Source organism: Silene latifolia, chromosome 6 (genome assembly GCF_048544455.1).
Source record: "Silene latifolia isolate original U9 population chromosome 6, ASM4854445v1, whole genome shotgun sequence".
Classification (NCBI taxonomy): Eukaryota; Viridiplantae; Streptophyta; class Magnoliopsida; order Caryophyllales; family Caryophyllaceae; genus Silene; species Silene latifolia.
Window position 1 is genome coordinate 123,446,751 of NC_133531.1, and position 19,568 is coordinate 123,466,318.

General features: G+C 36.5%; 1 protein-coding gene across 1 annotated transcript; it reads right to left on the reverse strand.

Annotated features, from left to right (window-relative positions):
• Positions 1–2,782: 2,782 nt before the first annotated feature.
• Positions 2,783–3,643, reverse strand: LOC141588599 (uncharacterized). The gene has a single exon (XM_074410032.1). The coding sequence runs from the start codon at positions 3,641–3,643 to the stop codon at positions 2,783–2,785; it is 861 nt and encodes a 286-aa protein (XP_074266133.1).
• Between the last annotated feature and the right edge of the window lie 15,925 nt (positions 3,644–19,568).

The following is a 19,568-nucleotide window of genomic DNA, read 5'->3' on the forward strand; positions in this document are numbered from 1 at the left end:
CCGACCAAAACAACCTCTCCCCACTTCCAGACATAGCGATCCAACCAATCCCCGCATTATTATTCCCCTTCCATCCCGCATCAAGCATCACTCGAAGAATATCACAATATCTGATCATGCCCACAACACACACTAGGTTACTTTCACGAATCCAATCACTTCTTTCACTCTCAATAATACTAGTATTTCCCATAGTGTTACATGATCCTTTTTTTTATCAACATCAATAGCTCGTACCGCTGTGTTTACCACTTGTGTCCATAGATTGAAGAACATGTTAGGATGAAAATCCATTCCCTGAAAAAGAATTCGGTTACGAATACTCCAAATGCACCAAATCATTGCTAAAAACCGAACCTGACGTTCCTTCATGCCTTCTAAATTTTCCAAATAAGACACCCAATCAATGAGCCATGTTCCAATGCTTAAAAAAGAGTCATAATCAGTACGAATTCCAAGTTCGGATGAAGCCCATAACCTTCGGGACACAGGACAGTCCCGAAATAAATGTTCCATCGTTTCCATGGTCATATCTCCACCCTTACAAAATTTACATCTCGGATCCATCCCAATATTTCGTCGTGCAAAACAACTTCCCACCGAAAGTGAATTAGTAATGATCTGCCAAATAAGAATTTTCCATGTTTGTGGTCCTGGTAATCTCCACAGTTTACGTTTACAAAACATGCGTCCAACATCACTAATCCTTTCCTTGTCGTTACGTGTTCCCTGTCTTTCCATATAATCACCAAAAAGATTCCCATATCCACTTTTCACACTATAGATACCATCACTATTATGTAACCAATAGACTTCATCACTCGCCTGTGATCTACAAATTGGTTGTGCTAAAATAGCATTTACACTTTCTTCCGCCAAAATATATTTAATTAAATCTTCATTCGAACTCATGCCCACACCATGTCTCCCATTTATCCGTAGATCTTGTACCTTCAAATTTCTAAGTGCCACATGATCCATTCCCAATAACATCTCGCTAGGCTCCGGACACATCCCACTAACCCACTTATTGGTCCATATATTTAATTCTGAATCCAAGCCGGGTTTCCACCCAATATGTTGTCTAACAAAGCGTAGGCCATGCAGAACACTCCTAGCCCCCCATGATGAGTTATATACATTTTGGATCATCATATTTTCCACCATCACTTCATTAGCCATAAGTTTTTTTTACGAAAAACCCGCGTGAAGAAGGAACGATCGCCAGATAAAATCCTCCACGCATGCTTCCCTAACATAGCCTGATTAAGATACTCAATATTCCGAATACCAAGTCTGCCTTCTCTTTTTGGTAAGCTAAGGAATTTTTGACTACACCAATGGATAGTTCGCCCTAATTTACCACCCGCCCACCAAGAATGTGATAATAAGGAATTCACCTTATTAGTCACACTTACCGGTATTTTGAATACCGATAGAAAGTAGTTAGAGATGTTTGATAAGACGAATGAGATTAAAGTGAGCCTTCCCGCTGGTGATAAAAAAATCCCATTCCATGAGGAAATTCGCTTCATGACAATATCAATAATCCCCTTGAAAAGTTCTCTCTTGGAGCCTTGTACATCAGTTGGTAGCCCAAGGTATTATCCCAGACCTTTATTACCCTTTACTTTTAAGGTACGCAATCCACAACGTGCCTTCGCAAGAGTAGTGCTTGGACTAAATAGAATTCCAGATTTATCTTAATTCTTAACCTGACCCGAAACTTTACAATACTTCTTCAAAATAACTCTTAAAGTCTTCATTGAATTATAGAAGAAAACCGCATCATCCGCAAAGGACAAATGAGACAACGCGTCCTCCCCACGACATAAACTAATTCCTTTCAAAGAGCTATCACCTTGTGCTTGTAGTAAATTACATGAAAGAGCCTCCATACATAAGACAAAAAGATATGGTGATAGCGGGTCACCTTGCCTTAGACCACATTTCGGTTGGAATAACTTTAGTGGAGCACCATTAAACAAAACCTGATATGAGAACGTCATGACACAGTTCATAATAAGAGTGACTAAACGTTCGGGTAATCCTAGTTTATAAAGAACAGCTCGCAAAAAATCCCAGCTCACTCGATCATAGGCCTTACTCATATCCGCCTTAAAAGCAAATCGCCCATACTTCCCCTTCTTGTGTGAGTTAATTTTATGAATAGCTTCATGTACCAACAGAATGTTGTTAGAAATTTGTCTTCCCGGAATAAAAGCATTTTGGAATTCCCCAACGAGATAACCCATCACCTTTGCCATCCTATTTGTGATACACTTTGAAACAATACGCATGAAAACATTACAAAAGCTTATGGGGAGGTACTCCCCAACCCTCTCCGGATTATCACATTTGGGAATCAAAGTAATAAACGTCCTATTATGTTCCGTAAGAACCATCCCCGAGTTTAGAATAGACAAAACAACGGTTGTCACATCCTTTTTAATAAAATACCAACACTTCTGATAGAAGATAGCCGGTACTCTATCAGGGCCCGGTGATTTAAGCACACCCATTTGGAAGACGGCAGTTCGCACCTCATGAGTCGTAAAAGGCCGATTTAATGCATCACAATCATCACTACTAACCGTCTTATTAAACCCTCGTAAAACCTCATCCATTAACTGTGCCCTAGTGTCTTCATCATCACTAATAATCGGGTTATATAAGGAGAAGAACGATTCATAAAACAGATTTCCAACACTTTCCGGATCATAAACCCAACTCCCGCTACCATCCTTTACTCCTAAGATGAAATTACGACCCGCTCTTCCTTTTACCCAATTGAAGAAGTATTTAGTACAAGTATCCCGTCAATCATCCATTTCAGCTTCGCCCTTTGCCTCCAAAAAACCGCAGCTGCTTTTGAGAACTCGCGTACCCCGTCGTTCACTGTCGTGTAAAGGGCATCATTCCCATCACTAATCGCAGCATCCATTCCCTTTTCCAATTCTAGATCAAACTCATCCCATTTTTCTCTCCATTCGAGGCGCTTATCTAACGCCCATCGGTGTATATGATGACGTACTCCCGAAAGCTTTCTAGCTACTTGAAAGGCTGGAGACCCCCGTACCCGCAACCTCCAAACATCCTTAGTGATGCAAATACACTCCTCATACGAGAAAACCCATGCGTCAAGTTTATAAGGCTTTTTACTTATATTCTTTGTAAGATTCAAGTCCAGTTCAATCGGTGCATGGTCCGAAATTTGGATAGGGTAGTGTTTAATTCCCGTATCCGGAAAAACCGTAAACCATTCCTTTGAACCAAGTGCCCTATCAATTCTTTCATACACACGCTTCGGACCTTCACGATTGTTACACCAAGTATAGCGCGGTCCTTTGAATGGTATATCCACCAACTGATTATGAATTCTCAAAATGTTGAAATCAATTGCCCCAGTAATTGGTCTTGGGTTCATACTAAGTTTATCACTTCCAAACTCGACTTGGTTAAAATTTCCCATAATTAGAAATGGATGTACAAGCGTTGATATGCATTCTTCCAACTCGTCTAGAACTGAACTTCGTAATTGAACGGATGGAGCACCATAAAAAAGCACCAAGTACCATAAACGCCCATTACATTTCTGTACTAATAAAACGATGAAGTTGTTACACGTCAAAATATGGCCCATCTTAGCCTCCGTCCTCCATCCTACCCAAAGTCCCCCCAAACTACCATTGGCATCTATGCCAACATTATTAAAAAAACCAAAAGGCCTAAACAAGGGACTAATACTACATACATTACATTTAGTTTCAATTAAAAAGACGAAATCATAATACTTATTACTTAATAACGCCCTAATTTTTGAGGGGTCCAACCTCCGCAAAACCGCTATCGTTGCTAGCAAAAGAAGAATCAGTAGAAACTTCAACCTCCATATCAGACACAACTGCTCGGAATCCCCCACCACCTACTGATTGTGAAGCCGCCAGACCCTCACCAACATACCTCTTCTTGGCCAACTGACAAAGATATTCCTTAGCATTACCAATTGATTTCATAGCATCATCTGGAACCAAACTGTCATCAACCTGAGAGCACCATTTTCTTTTCCGAGCAGTAACAATAGCATCTCTGTGCTCCTTTTCAAAAACAGACTGGTGATAGCAATCTGCCAGTCCTATAAACCCATCAGAAATGCTTCCAGCTGACTTACCATTATCCATCATAGCAATAAGCTTAGCAGAAGGTGTCCCATAAGAAGGAAAATCAAAAAGTTTAGACTTCCCTAAGCCAGAACCCTCACCAGCATCCAGCCTTGAAATCTGACCCACTTTCTCATTACCACCAGTCATCATCTCACCTGTCACCTCACGCCAGAGCTCTTGCAATGGCTTAATCGAAGCTGACCCAGCCTCTAACTCTTTATCCTTGCAAATAATAGCAGCAGGAGCAACAGAAAGAACCACTTCCTTCCCTCTCCCTTGAACATCAGCAGCTTCAGTAGTCTCTCCTCCCTCTACAGTCTGAGACAAGCCATTCAAACACAACTCAGTATTAACCTCATTCCCAGTAACCTCAGCCATATCCTCAGAGCTAGACATCAAATTAATAGCAGAGCTATGGTGAAAAATCGAGGATTCATTAGAATGAGTCCCCACATCACCAGGGTGAACCATCTAACTGCTCGGATAGGAATCAGAATCCCCCTCCCCCTCAGCAGGCTCCACTTCCGAGTCAGAACTTATAACAATATCATTATTTGGATAATTCCCAACCATATCAGGCACCATATGATCACCCTCATCCCCAGCAGGCTCATTATTCTCACCAATCACTACCTCCATATAATGATAAGTAATTGGAATCCCACCCGGTGGGGGATCAAAGGTTTGATTGTAACCACGATTATCATCAATCACTCTAGCCTATTCAACATCACTCTCCACACGATTCAGAATAGCTTCTTGGAGACGCAAATCACGATCCAATTCCTTCCTATGACGGCCATGCCTAAAGAACACAACATATGGATCAGTTGCCTGAACGTGTTTCAGAAAGCCCTAAACACCAGCATTTTGTTCCCCAAGGCCCTCAAAATCCTCACCAGCACTAAAATAAACTTTCTGATTAGCATTAGCATTGCTCCCTTCCCCTACCAACCAACCATCTACCGCAAGTCATCCTCCTTGTTGACCCTGCTCACCCCCACTCCCTTCTCCCACTTCCATATGACCAGCATTTAAACCACGCACAAGCAACCCATCCACCCCAGCAGACTGTTGGGCCTCATTCACATGACCCCCACCTCCTTCTCCCATTGTCACATCTTAATCTTGATCCTGACCCTGTGTATTGTCAGGTTGTTGCGCATTTCCTCCCTGGTAATGACTACCCCCCTCCTACCCCAAATGAACTACACCATGTCCCACCTGAAACACCACTGGACCTGTAAACGGCTGTGCAGTCACTGCAAAGCTCATCCCAGGCAACACTCGACCACCAGGAGTGATTTCCAAATCAAAGTTCACCGCCCTTTCTCTTGCATTACGCCCTTGGTTTTCAGTAGCAAGTCGTATATCCCCTAGATGCAGCCTAGACGAAATATATCTAGTATTAGACGGAGTGGCTCTCAAGTCCATATTAAACATGGTGTGATTGCTTTGCGCTTCAAAGACCACAAAACCTCGCTCAACTGTTCTATCTAGCATTCCATTAACAGACGACACCACAGTCATCATATTCTCCCTACACTGCGAACCCTTATGCCCTATATTACCACATCTAATGCAATATTTGAATACTTCCTCATATTTAAACTGCACCCACAGTAGATGCCCATCATCCATTACTAAGAAAAACCCGGCATTAAAGGTTCATTAAGTTTTAGACACACCCTCAACCTAAGATAGTCATTCCTAGGCAAAATTTCAAAAGGTTCCACTTGATAGTGATGACTTAATAGTTTCCCCGCTACATGTGCCACATGCAGATTCAAACATTCAAAGGGCAACCCACAAACCCTAACCCATAACTCAACATACGGAAATCGGACAGTTCTAGGAACTGTGTCAGGGTACCATTTAGCAAGCACCATTAAGGCTCCATCAAAGGTTACTGTACACCTAGCCAGCAACCCCTCAAGATCAGAGACACTCTCACAGTGTAACACATAAATCTCCCCCATCCGGAACACAGTTATCCTACCATAAGTACTCCAATTTTTTCGTAATCATATCATTAATCAGATTATCATCAAAAAGCCTATAATCCACAAGAAAACCTAAACAACAATTCCCCCAGAATTCCCTTGATCTTCCCAACTCAGCAGGATCCAAATTAATAACCCTCCCCCTCCCAGACCTTAGGAACCTCCAAAGATTCGCATGCAAGGGGTTCATTGGATTAAAGTCTGCATTAGGATGAGGCTGATGATAGTTTTGATGATGATAGATATTTTGATGAACATCAGCCGCACCCTGCCCTTCACTTCCAAACGACCAAATTGTGCTTCAAACTCCATTGGAGCAGATGAGTTTACTTTGTCAGAGTATTGATTATTTTTATTTTTATTGTAGTGAAAAGAAGGAGATGATGTTTTAAATTTTGATGGAGAAAACTTCTCCATCCTTAACTGCTTAAATAAGTACACCCAAATCCTATTTCATGCCAAGTGATTGATTAACGTTTCAGTTCCCCCAATCCCTACAGAAGCTTCGACGGTTGATTGGATTAACTTGTAAAAACAGCTCAAGGAACCGTAAACGCCAATAAATGCAGACTGAATACAATGATTGCAAATAATAAAGATAGATTTATGAAATAAAATCCTATTGAATAAGACTAAACTTGTCAGAGAAACGATTGGGTTCTGCAATACCCAATAGTTGAAGACGGAAGATTTAGGGTTTTATTTTTTAATAGAATTCTAATTGGTAAACACAACATACACCAATTAAAATGCTGGAGATGAAATGATTATAGAAGATTAGGGATAGATTTTTGGGATATTAAATCCCTTTTAGGTGATAGATTGTCAGAGCAAAGTTAGGGTTCTTCAAAGACCCAATAAGCATGCAAGGAAGATGCAAAGATTTTTTTTTGGTTATTGATTTTTAATTTTTGATAAAAAACAACGTGCTCTCACAAAGAGAGAAAAAAGCTACACTAAAGAGACTAAATCACTAATTATAATAACTACACTAAATGAGTGCAATATTAAAAAAAGAAATCGTTCCCTTTGAAATGTTGTTTTTGATTATATTAGATAAACATGAATGAATGATGATACAGTTAAAGATGGAGATGAAGGGGATCGGAATAAATGGAAAGAGACTTAAAAAAGGGTAATTTCGTCTTTTACTCGGGCGATATTAGCAATTTTGGGGCGACAAAAAGAAAAAGTGATCACGAAACTCTTAAACCCTGGGAATAAGCCAAACAAACCAAACAGATGTATAGTTCTAGCTAATAGAAGTAAAACACAATTGCAGTATTATATATTCGTAATTGTTAGCTACGAAAAATTTATAGTAGAAATGTAGAATCTATAAGCTATCTTACCTAAACTACAAAACAATCATATATTAGTATAAATATTAGGATTATTTCATAGGAATAATTCATCCTATGGGTGCCCTGCAAATATCACTCCATCCTATCAGTAATTCCAATTAAATCCATCTTATCCACCCTTCTTCCCATACCAAACTTAGTTAAAATTATGACCTGTTATCTTAGGTAGCCATCTCTCTCCTCCTTATTTAAGGATTATTTTTCGACTAATTTTATTTCTTTTATTATTTTCTTCAACTTCTCTGTTCTCTTTTTTCTTTTCTCCTGATTATTCATCACTATACACCAAAATTCAATTCTACCAAATCAATTACCGCCCCTTCTACTTTTGTTGCCATTTCCTACAACCATCATCATCACCATACTCCATTTGTGTCGTCATTTGAGATTCGATTTGATACCTACTTAACCCGACAACACTCCTCTTATGAATCCCAATGTCACCTTCTTCGTCGGCCCCAAAATCCTCAACTAGGGATCATTACTTGCTAAAAAGTGTTAAAGAATAAAGATTGATTACAAATTAACACCACTACCCCACAACCACCCAAACCTAAATTAAAATTTACCCCTAAATTGAATTGGGGATCTAGGTTTTCAGAAACTATTACTACTGATGGTGGAAAGCACGTACGGTGGTTCAAGGCGACAACATCTTAAGAACGCGATGAGGGTGAGGTCGACGGAGGCTCACTGGTGGACGTGACTGGTGGCGTAAATGATGATGTTTGTTTGATGAAAATTGAAAACTGCTGATGATGGATGAGATATTTTATACGGTTTGATGTGTGTGCAAGTTAATATGGCGTGGTTAGTATAAAAGTGAAGCTAGGATAGTGATGGTGGCTTTGGGATATGGCGGTGGCAATGAGGTGGCCGAATATGGTTTCTACTTTCTATGGGTTTGATTGAGGTGTTACGGAGTACTGTATAGTGTTCGTTGCTTTTAACCTGAAAATAACAAGGTGACATGTTCAGGTTGCCCGTTTTCCTAGAATGTTATGGGAAGAATGGTGGATAGAATGGATTTAATAGAAATTACCGATAGGATGGAGTGATATTTGGAGGGCACTCATAGGATGGATTATTCCTATGAAATAATCCTAAATATTAAGCATGTAATTCAACTAATTATTGTCTTTTTCCTTCCGTAGTACCATATATGAATCATAAGTTCATGACTATATATTAGAACAAAATATACCAGGCCAACATAACTGCATAAGTTTTACTACATACTTCCTCCATTCAACTCCAATCTACCATAGTACAATTTGCACAAATGTTAAGAAAATAATAAAGTAGTAATAAAAGTACAATGGGAAATGAGATGGATGATTAATTTGTGCATAAAGTGAGTAATTATGTGGGCCAACTAGTGGCATTTTGTGTAAATAATTGTTTGTCATGAGGATAAAAGGGTCATTTTACTTGCTTTTTATGGAAAGTGGTAGAGTGGAGTTGAATGGATGAAAAAGGAAATATGGTAGAGTGGAGTTGAATGGAGGAAGTATAATTTACTCATAATGCTTCAAGTACTGATTTTAACAAATGTTCCTAAATATTAGTATTACATTTGGCATAAAGATAAGGATATGGGACACGACCAGTTACTAGATGATAAGTTAACTGAATTGAGTGTGGAGGATCACGTTACTCATTAAAGACATTCCTAAAATTAAAATGTAAACAATTAACTAAGGCAACATAAAATATAATGAAATAGGCAAACAATTGACTGGGATGGAGGGTATTATCTCATCAAGAAACATTAAGTTTTTGCGAAAGAATAGTGATAATATTTTATAGTAAAATAACAAATCCAATAGTTATAACAACTTATCTATGAGACACCTTAAAATGAAATAGATAAACAAATGATTGGGACAGACGGAGTATAAAATTATCAAATTCGAATAAACATTGTTCAATAGACCAGATTCATAGCACATCACGGTTGGAGCAGAGGTGTAGCAGTTTTCAGTAGACCAGAATAGTTGATTAACATTTTACAATGAATATTCAATAAAACACTATAAGAAGATGCATTGGAAATTCATTGCATGTTACTAGCGCCCGTACATCGTACAGACATTCCACCTAGTTTCATAAGAAAAGAGGAAAAGATATATCAATTTCGAAATACCCATTCCACCTTCAGTAAATAAAATATTGTTTTATGAAATATTTTATTGTAATATCTTAATTTTTCTTACTTCACTCTATTACAAAAACTCGCAATGCTATATTATTTTAATTTCTTAATCTTTATGCAAATAATGAGAGGTAGTTTAGAATAGGTAGGAGGGATTATCATTTAATTTAATCAAACTACAATAACTAGTCCGTTATTAACCAAGTGGTGTTAGTACAGTGGTAGTCGAGTTAAACCTTGAAACTTGCAGAAATGCAGGAGTTGAGAGGTCCCGGGTTCGACTACCAGCTGGGACGATGATCACTTGGCCACTGCAGCCCCCGAAGGGGGTGGCTTACATGGTCCATGTGGTGGTGCGGAAATACATGGGCCCGTGGGGGATTCAAGTATTCAACCCCCTCATAATCATAAAAAAAAAAAAAAAAACTAGTCGGTTTTTCAAACTCTTGACACCTCTTGGAAGAAAAAAAAACCCAAATCCCTTTAGAAGTTGATGACCGAAATCCAATCATGATTTTTACACCTCTTGGAAGAAAAAAAAAACCCAAATCCCTTTAGAACATCCGTAATGGACATTTTTTTACCTCTCTGTATGCCTCTTTCATCAAATGAGTCACCCCATCAATGCGCATATCTCCCTAATATATAGGACTCCTCACTCTATTTTTAGGCTAATGATAAATCCACTACCGTATCTACTAATGTCAATTAAGTTGTGAGAGACTGAATAGTATGATATTCCTTTTTTTTTGGTGAAGGGTAAGGGTACATACATACATACATACATACACACACACACACACACACACACACACACACACACACACACACACACACACACACACACACACACACACACACACACACACACACACACACACACACACACACACACACACACACACACACACACACACACACACACATATATATATTGAATCATGTATGTGGATGTGGGAATTTGATCATCCATGGGGTTTTTCAAACACCTGCAGTCGCTATCGAGTTTTTAAGGAAAACTCAGAAACCTTAGAGAAAAGGGTCCGTGCGTGGGTACGTGTTGGCAAGCTTACTCAAACACCCAACCCCGCCCGTTGTAAACAACGGCCTCTACTAAGTCAAAAATAACCAATATTAATTAAATTAGTATTTGTCGTATGCATCCATTCATATTAAACCTTAACATGTGACAATCAATTCTAATGGTTTAAACGCACATAACTTCGTCAAGTGATTTAAATTAAACATGCGAGTTCATTAAGCTATTCTAGCATAAATAAACAAACAAAGAAGAGAGAAAGAAACTTTTTACTCTAGCGGCGCTACAACAAACATGGGTTAGATCACAATAACAATTGCAATAAAACCGTAAACAAACAAGAATAAACATGTGACTTAATCCAAACGTAAACAATTCAATGTAACTACATAATAATTGAACTTGAAATAAACTACACATTTTGAAATTAATTGCATAATTTTTAGAATCGAAATTGCTACTAAAACAATTGAATTAGAACAAATAAGAAGCAATAAACACAAAACAAGCAGACCCGTGCAAATGCACGGATCAGGTGACCTCCTCTGGCCTGATCAGACCCGGGCTCTGTACGGGTTTTGAACATATTTCGCAATTTAATTCCGATTGTCATTCTAACGATTCAAATTAATTGCAAAAAATAACAAATAAATCCATGAATTCTAAAACATGAAAATACAACATTCAACCAATTTTCTAAGATTAGAATTAATTATATTCAAATTGAATCAAATTATTTCATAATTAATCCAATTAAACATAAACAATACGAAATCATGATTAAAACTAAATCATACAAACATGCGAAAATTAGATTAAACAACTTGACATCGCATTCATACATATCATGTGATTCATGCCAACATGTGAAATAAACTAAATAATTTCATTATTTAATCAATAAAACATGAATTGACAATTAAACATTACAACTTTACAAGCCGTAAATTAATTTAATCAAATCACAAAAGCATGTTATATTAAATAAAGATTTCATCTTTAAACAAACTAACATGTTAAAAAACAGATCTAAGTAATTCCAAACATAGATCTAATCATGCAAATTCAAATCTAACATAATAAACGATAACCATGTGAAACAACCAATAGAAATTTAGTATCTTAAAATGTGGGTCTAATTTAGCTAGTGTAAAATTAAGCAAAACCATTGGAATACATTACTAGTTCAAAAATTTTTTAGCTTAAAATGTGATGTGTTAAAGGTAAGCTACTAGGAACTAGCTTACCATTGGACTTGCTCTTATACTCTGTATTTGGTTCAAACGTTGTACTACGCTACTACGGACTACAGAGTACTAATTATAGTTCCGATGGTTTATTTTAATGTTGCTTTATTTGGTTTATTTTATAATTTTGATGGTTTATTTGTCGATTTAATTTGGTTGGAGTTGTAAATCCAGGTTGCGCAAAAAAGGTATCGATATTGGAATTTGAATTACGGTTTTGTAAGACCGACACTCTGGCCAGCCACCGATTTTTAGATTGCAGAGTCTTGTGTAGCTCCCCAAGTTGCTACCTCACTTATCATATAACCCGTCATAGCCTTTCTCTTTTCAATTTTAGGTTGAATTCTTTGTTGACGAGATTCTTAATAGCAGGGTTTGTTTGAAATCCTTAGTTTTTTTTTCCTTTTAAAATTGTATCTTTTAGCTTTCAAGTGATTTGCAAAATTTAGAAATTGTGATTTTTAGGCGGATGGGATATTGGAGTGATTACACTGATGTTAGAGGACTTAATAAGTAAATATATATCGAGGTGGTTGAGTTTAGTCTTACGAATATGGCCTATAGATAGATTACTATAGGATTTCGCTTGCCCTAATTTCACGTATGTATAAACATATAATATACTCTGTACCATTCCTACTCATAATAAAATCATCTCTATCACAATTTTTCAAACTTTAATATGAGATATATAATTTTCCGAGGACGAGAGTATTTTATATTAGCGTTGTTTATAGTTCTCCTTTATACTAGAAATTATGTTTGAATCTATTATGATTATTATTTCATCATATTTTTCATATAGGTAACTTAACTTTGCCTACCACCATAAGAAAGAAAAAAACACAAAGCCTCTATGAGCAATAAGACTACATATGCATTTTAGGAAATATTTTTTACTAATGCTAACCTTGATACAAAAAATTATGTGATTTTGAAAAAACAAAGAGTGGTAATTACGTTTCTTATTATAGCATATGCCATCATGGTTAAGGGGATGAGATTAAGGGATGTCGAATGAAATAAATGAAATCTTTAATCTTTGTAAAGTTCAGTGAATACTTGGTACGAGTAGTATAGTAAACTTCTTATCAAAGTATTGTGTATTGTTTGTGACCCATAACCCATTACTCTTCTCCATCACACTTCTAAGATTTATTTTGATAAAAATACGGAAGAAAAAGGGGGGAAATGAAGATAGTTAGTAGGTTAAATGAAGATACTTAGGTGTGTAGTGAGTTATGAGATGTGATTATGAGTTGGAGATGATTGTGGAACAATTGCTTTTGACATTGTTGTATTTTGTCTTATTTTAATTACAGTGAACTGACCCCATTGTTGTTTTGTAAAATCTGTGGTGATCCATTCGGGGATGGTAAGTGCCTAAATTTTGTTTTTGATTTTGCACATGTTACTTTCTCAATCTCATCTTGATTTTTCATGATAGAATTTGATATTATCTTTTGTTCCAACTATCATTTTGATGGTTATTGGAAGATTGTTGTGTATATGTATGATTTTCTATGGTTTGTAGCATCTGCTATGCGAAATAATGTTGGAATCAAGATCATTATGCTACGTATTTAATCGGTGGTGTTATACTTTATAGTATATATAGATTCTTAATACATCCTTATAACTAATCATATTCTGTTGCTTCAAATTTAGGCTAATACATTCATCCGGTTTAATGTACTACAATTTTTAACTAATAGTGTGTCCAAAGATAGTAAGCTTTTCATGTTGAGCTACCCTTTTTTTCAAATAAGAGGATCATATTTCAATTAATGTGAGATCACTCTCGACAAAAAATCGTTCGTTGTACATGTATGTTTTTGTTATGCATATTCTAAGAACAAATGATATTGAAGGTAGTGTAAATAACTCTCTTGGTGTTGATATTGTCTATAATATACTCAGTTTGTTCAAATTATTTGTTTGCTTATTTTTATTATTTGTGAAGTTTGATAAAAACTACAAGTACGGAGCATATTAACGGGACTTGCCTTCTACTCTATCTAATAATGAACATGTTTCCCCTAGAAAAATACATACATTGTTGGTTGTTATATCATATGTATCATCACCATCGGTATAGTGATGGATCATTTGTCCATGCTTTTTAAGAAAAAAAATTTGCAATTTGTTTAACAGGTGAAACAGGAGTGACCCTTGATAGTCGATGCTCAAGTAAGTAGTAGACTATGGCAGGACATGAATTTGTGTGTAATTTCTTTAATTACATAGCATAGTAATTTGTTTTTAATCTATTCTGGTTGGTTGGTCATTTTCGTTAACCTACATTGTTTTTGAGTTTTAGTGAGTAACTATAAACAATGGCCGCAGATTGAAGATGACGAGGTGATAAGAAGGTTTGCCTAGAATATAGTCATGCCTTAACTGGATTGCTGTCAAATTGAGTTCTCTGGACGATAGAATTTCCAATTAAACATGTTATGGAGTAATGTCCAATTTGCTACTACATGCATGCAATGTAGCATTAATTTATAGGTTTACCACTTGAACTATTGTATAACAATTTTGTTCTACAGATGTCTTTGGGTATAGTTAGAAATGCAGAAATGCACGCACCCACATGCTGACATGCTTAAGAGTTGTGGCTTATGAATACTTGGATCAAATATATGAAACACAACCGTAAATATGATACTCCTTCTCATCCACTCCAAAGGTAACATGGACCAACTTTTTGTGAGAAAAGTGGGTCCATGTTACCTTTGTAGTGGATGGGAGGGATTATGTGATAGGGGTAAAAACATGTCCTCACGATTAAAGATAGATGGCGTAAAATACTACCTTATAGTGATTTTTGATAATTATTTACTGTAGACGACTGAAGGTTGATTGTTCATTTGTATTCGGCCATTTCAACCACGTAGTTAGGTTGATTTTGAGTAAATTTTCATTTAATATTACAATAAATCATCAATATAAGATGTTCCAGAGTTAACCTATGCAATGTTATTGTTTCCAAATTTTAAACTAAATTATATATACTATTTATATACGCCCGTGCAATTTTGTACGGGTCCTAAACTAGTGTTGGTGGAAAACATTGTCCTTCGTATGACAATTTCCTAAGAACTTATATTATTATGTGTTTTGCAAAAATTAGTTTTTGATTCAAGATATTGAATAAAGTTTCATTTAATTACTCTTATACCAAACATGGGAAATGATTACTCTAGTAATCATCTCCCTTATATGCCAAACCTAAAAATTGGGATACATTTTGCAACTAAAGCTTTTGTGAGACATGTGATGATGACATGTTTTGTGTCATGTCAATTATATACATGGAGACCTGAAGCCAATGTCTCTCTATTACTTTGTGCTTGAAGTTTTTCATTAATTCAGCTCATGTACAAACTCCAAACAACTATTATATGGTTAGTTAGTGTGTCTTGCTTCAGACGGGCCTTTTTGGTCTGAAATAATAAGACGGAATTTTATAACCATTTTACAGTTAAATGTGACCATTATTGAAAACCCGTTACCCTAAGTTGTAACACTGCCTATATCATTGTGGTTACATTTAACTATAAAATGGTCACATATGTCCGTCTAAAAAATAAGACGAAAAGTGTCCGTCTGTAACAAGAATTTGTGATGGTTAGTAGTACTGCTCTAAGTACCTGTTGCTTTAAATTTTTTAGGCTCTCTCTGTTTAACAATTATTTTGCTCCGTAGACTGCTCTAAGCACCTGTTGCTTTTTGTTATTAATCGTGAAAATTTAGAATATTTTACTAAAATCATTTAAGATTGTATTATGGAACAATGTATTTGAGAGTTAAATTAAAATTACTTTGTTTTGACTATTTGTTATCCAACTCGTTTTCATCCAAATTCCGTGTTCGAAGCCCTTTTTACCCAACTAGGTATCCGTGATTGAGTTAACAAATTAAGTTGCAAATAGTTTCAGGGCTTTTGTTTGTTACTCCCTTCGTACCAATCAAAAGGTAATATGGTAAAAATTGGGAAACCAAGAAAAGAGGGTAAAAGTGGGGGCAAAAGAGGAAAGCAAGCTTGTATTATATTGGGTTGGTGTGTGGGCCACAAGTTAGTATTTATGTAAATATAAGGAGGAAATAAGGGTATTATTGTCAATTTACATCCCATTTATATAGTATGTTGCCTTTGGATTGGTACGGACACTTTAGGCAAGTGTTACCTTTGGATTGGTACGGAGGGAGTATTAATTTATTGGTGTTTAGGCTAAATAGTTGGCCAAGAGTTCTTCTAAATAGCCTTCCATGGGAGTTTGCACAATCGCTTGCTGAACTTAGTAGGGTGCGTTCCATGGTCAAGTTTCTATTTTGCTACAACTTTTCCACCTTAAAGTTTGTTGTCATGTTTTGTGTAAGTTGTCTTACTGTTGATAAGATAACTTGACTTGAGAACCATTATCGTTGTTATTGTGATAAATTCTTCAAAAAGTCACTAACACCTACAACTATTATTCTTTATTTAGATCTCATCTTCAGGGAAGATAAACATGTGGGTGTTGCTCTTTTGATATATCATGTTCTCATGGCTGCTGATATCCTCTAATCAAGGTTCAATTGATTTTTCCTCATTTTATATTAATCATGTCTTGGTGAAATTTCCATGTTTATTTTTTATTGTATGAAAGTGGATATGGAGAAGTTATTTCTAAGTGCTAATGACTCAACTATCTGTAAGGTTTGTATGAAGTTCAAGTATTTTGAGTGTAGCCCTTTTGGAATGCTAATATTATTTTGAGTAAACAACTATGAACTATATTTTAGCTCATTAATTGACTTCTTTTACCTGAGTATTATCTACTAATAAGGAGTAAGTAGTTATGCAACAAGTAATAAGTAGTTATGTATCAGACAACACTACTAGCAAAACTACGTGAAATGATCTAAGTAAAATATGTATTGATCTCTTAGTTTACATCCCATCCTTCCCTTTTGAAGAACTATGGCTACCTGTAACAAAAGTTGTTAAAGATACAAATCAACCAAGTCCACTATCAAGATTGGAAGCTCTCAATCATACGTAAAATATTAGCTTATTGTTAGCATTGCCACATGTTAGCCAACTAATTATCCACCTTCAAATGTTAGCCAACTAATGATCCACCTTCAATTGTTAGACAACTAATGATCCACCTTCAATTGTTAGACAACTAATTATACACCGTCCATTGTAGTTATGCTTTTCTTGTACTATAAATACCTATGTAATTCCTCTTGTAAATCACAACTGAATCAATACAAATTATTATTATTATTCACATATACTTTATATGGTATCAGGAATCACATCGATCCTTATACTACTCACCATCTCCGCTGCCCTATACACCGTCGCAATACCCATGGCAACCACCAGCACCCAAATACCCAACTCCGCCGAACCAAACAAACCCCTCCTCTCAGTATCCTTCCCTACGTGCACAAAACTAACCCCGACCAACTACCGAGCATGGCACTATCAAATTAGCCGTCTCTTCCTAGGCTTCGGCCTCTTCTCCTACCTCGATGGTACGACCAAGACACCACCGCCCCAGTCGAAAATGAGTCAGACTATCGCTCCATTGTTGGTAGTTTGCAATACCTTTCCCTCACCCGACCCGATATTGCCTTTTCGGTTAATAAATTAGCTCAATTTTTAACTCATCCCACCGTGACTCATTGGGCCGCTCTAAAGCGACTCCTTCGTTATCTCAATGGAACACTCCATCTTGGCATTCAATTAACCGCCTCGACACCGCTGTGCCTCCATGCGTTTTGCGATGCGGATTGGGGAGGTGATCCTCATGATTATCTTTCTACCACCGGTTACATCATCTACCTAGGTAGTAATCCTATTTCATGGTCCGCTAAGAAACAAAAGGCCGTTTCGTGCTCCTCCACCGAAGTTTGAGTTTAGAGCCGTTGCAAGCACATCCGCCGAGCTTATATGGCTCCAAAACCTTCTCGCTCGAACTCGGCATTTCAACTACTAATCCGCCGATGATATATTGTGACAATCTAAGCACTACTACCTATTCGGCTAACCCAGTTTTTCACTCACGAATGAAACATGTTGCACTTGCTTTTCATTTTGTCAAAGAACAGATTCGCAACGGTCATATTCGGGTTCAACATATTAACGGGTCTGATCAGCTAGCGGATACTCTCACTAAACCGCTCCATAAGCCACGATTCCTATTGCTTTCTTCCAAGATTGGCCTTCGCTATTGCCCGTCCATCTTGAGCGGGAATGTTAAAGATACAAATCAACCAAGTCCACTATCAAGATTGGAAGCTCTCAATCATACGTAAAATATTAGCTTATTGTTAGCATTGCCACATGTTAGCCAACTAATTATCCACCTTCAAATGTTAGCCAACTAATGATCCACCTTCAATTGTTAGACAACTAATTATACACCGTCCATTGTAGTTATGCTTTTCTTGTACTATAAATACCTATGTAATTCCTCTTGTAAATCACAACTGAATCAATACAAATTATTATTATTATTCACATATACTTTATAAAAGTTTCTACTTCATCTATCACAATTTAATTATGTCCTGCAGAGTGTGGATGAGATTGTAGAGAAGTCATTGCAAAGTGCTAATTACTCGACTAAATATGACGTTCGTCAGTCAAGTTCAGGCATGTTTTTCAGGCATGGTTGACAAAAGTTCAGGTATTTTGAGTGTAGTAAGTATCTTTTAGTGCCTTATCATTGTATTTTAGTTTTTTCCGTTTCCTTGTTCGTCTTTGTTACTATGTTGTAATTACATTGTATAAGAATCAGTTGGACCTTCCAATACCAAGTTCCTTCTCACTGGTAATACTTGTGTATTTGGTAAACTATACTTAATCCTTTTCATGTCATTTCTCATTTTCTCATGTACTTATCAATCTTCCGTTTATTAGGAGACATACAAGTAAAATATGGAAGAGGTTGAAAGGATGTAAGACATATTGTTGCCAGGATATACAAAACTAGTAGCACCATGAAAAGAAAAAATGAGGAAGAAAATTGGAGCAACAACTTCGCCTATGCGACAAGAGTTAAAACTGTCCCAACTTCACTCCTTGCCCGACCTCATTGAGAATCTATTTGGTGCGTTGAGGATCTGTTTAGTTGTAGCGGCGGTGGTATAAGTAGGTTAGAGAACTAGAGATTACAACACACTATTAAGTGTTAGTTTGAACTAAATATTGAACTATTTGATTTGTAAATATCAAGTGTGGGATTGATTAGATTGTTTGAATTGGTGGATAACCAAAGTGTTTGAATGTAAACATTACTTCTTTTTAATTATAAATGTTTTTCTTTTGAGATCCGGTTTTATCTTTGGTGCATAAGAGCAAGTCCAATGGTTTGGCTTAGGGACTTGTTTGCAATTTTTTAAAATTGTAAGCAAGTGGCTAAACCATTGGACAAGTACATATAGGGTAGCTTAAACCAAGCAACTAGCTTCATTAAGCTAGTAGCTTAAATGACCCTACCACAAAATTCAACCAATAGAAATTAGTTTGCTTAATTAACATATGAGTCAAGCTAGTTAAACTTTTGGCTAAACCATTGAAATGAATTAGTAG

What these genes read in the sequence shown, in the direction of transcription:
- LOC141588599 (XM_074410032.1), bottom strand. Translation starts at nt 3,643, where the DNA reads ATGGGCCATATTTTGACGTGTAACAACTTCATCGTTTTATTAGTACAG.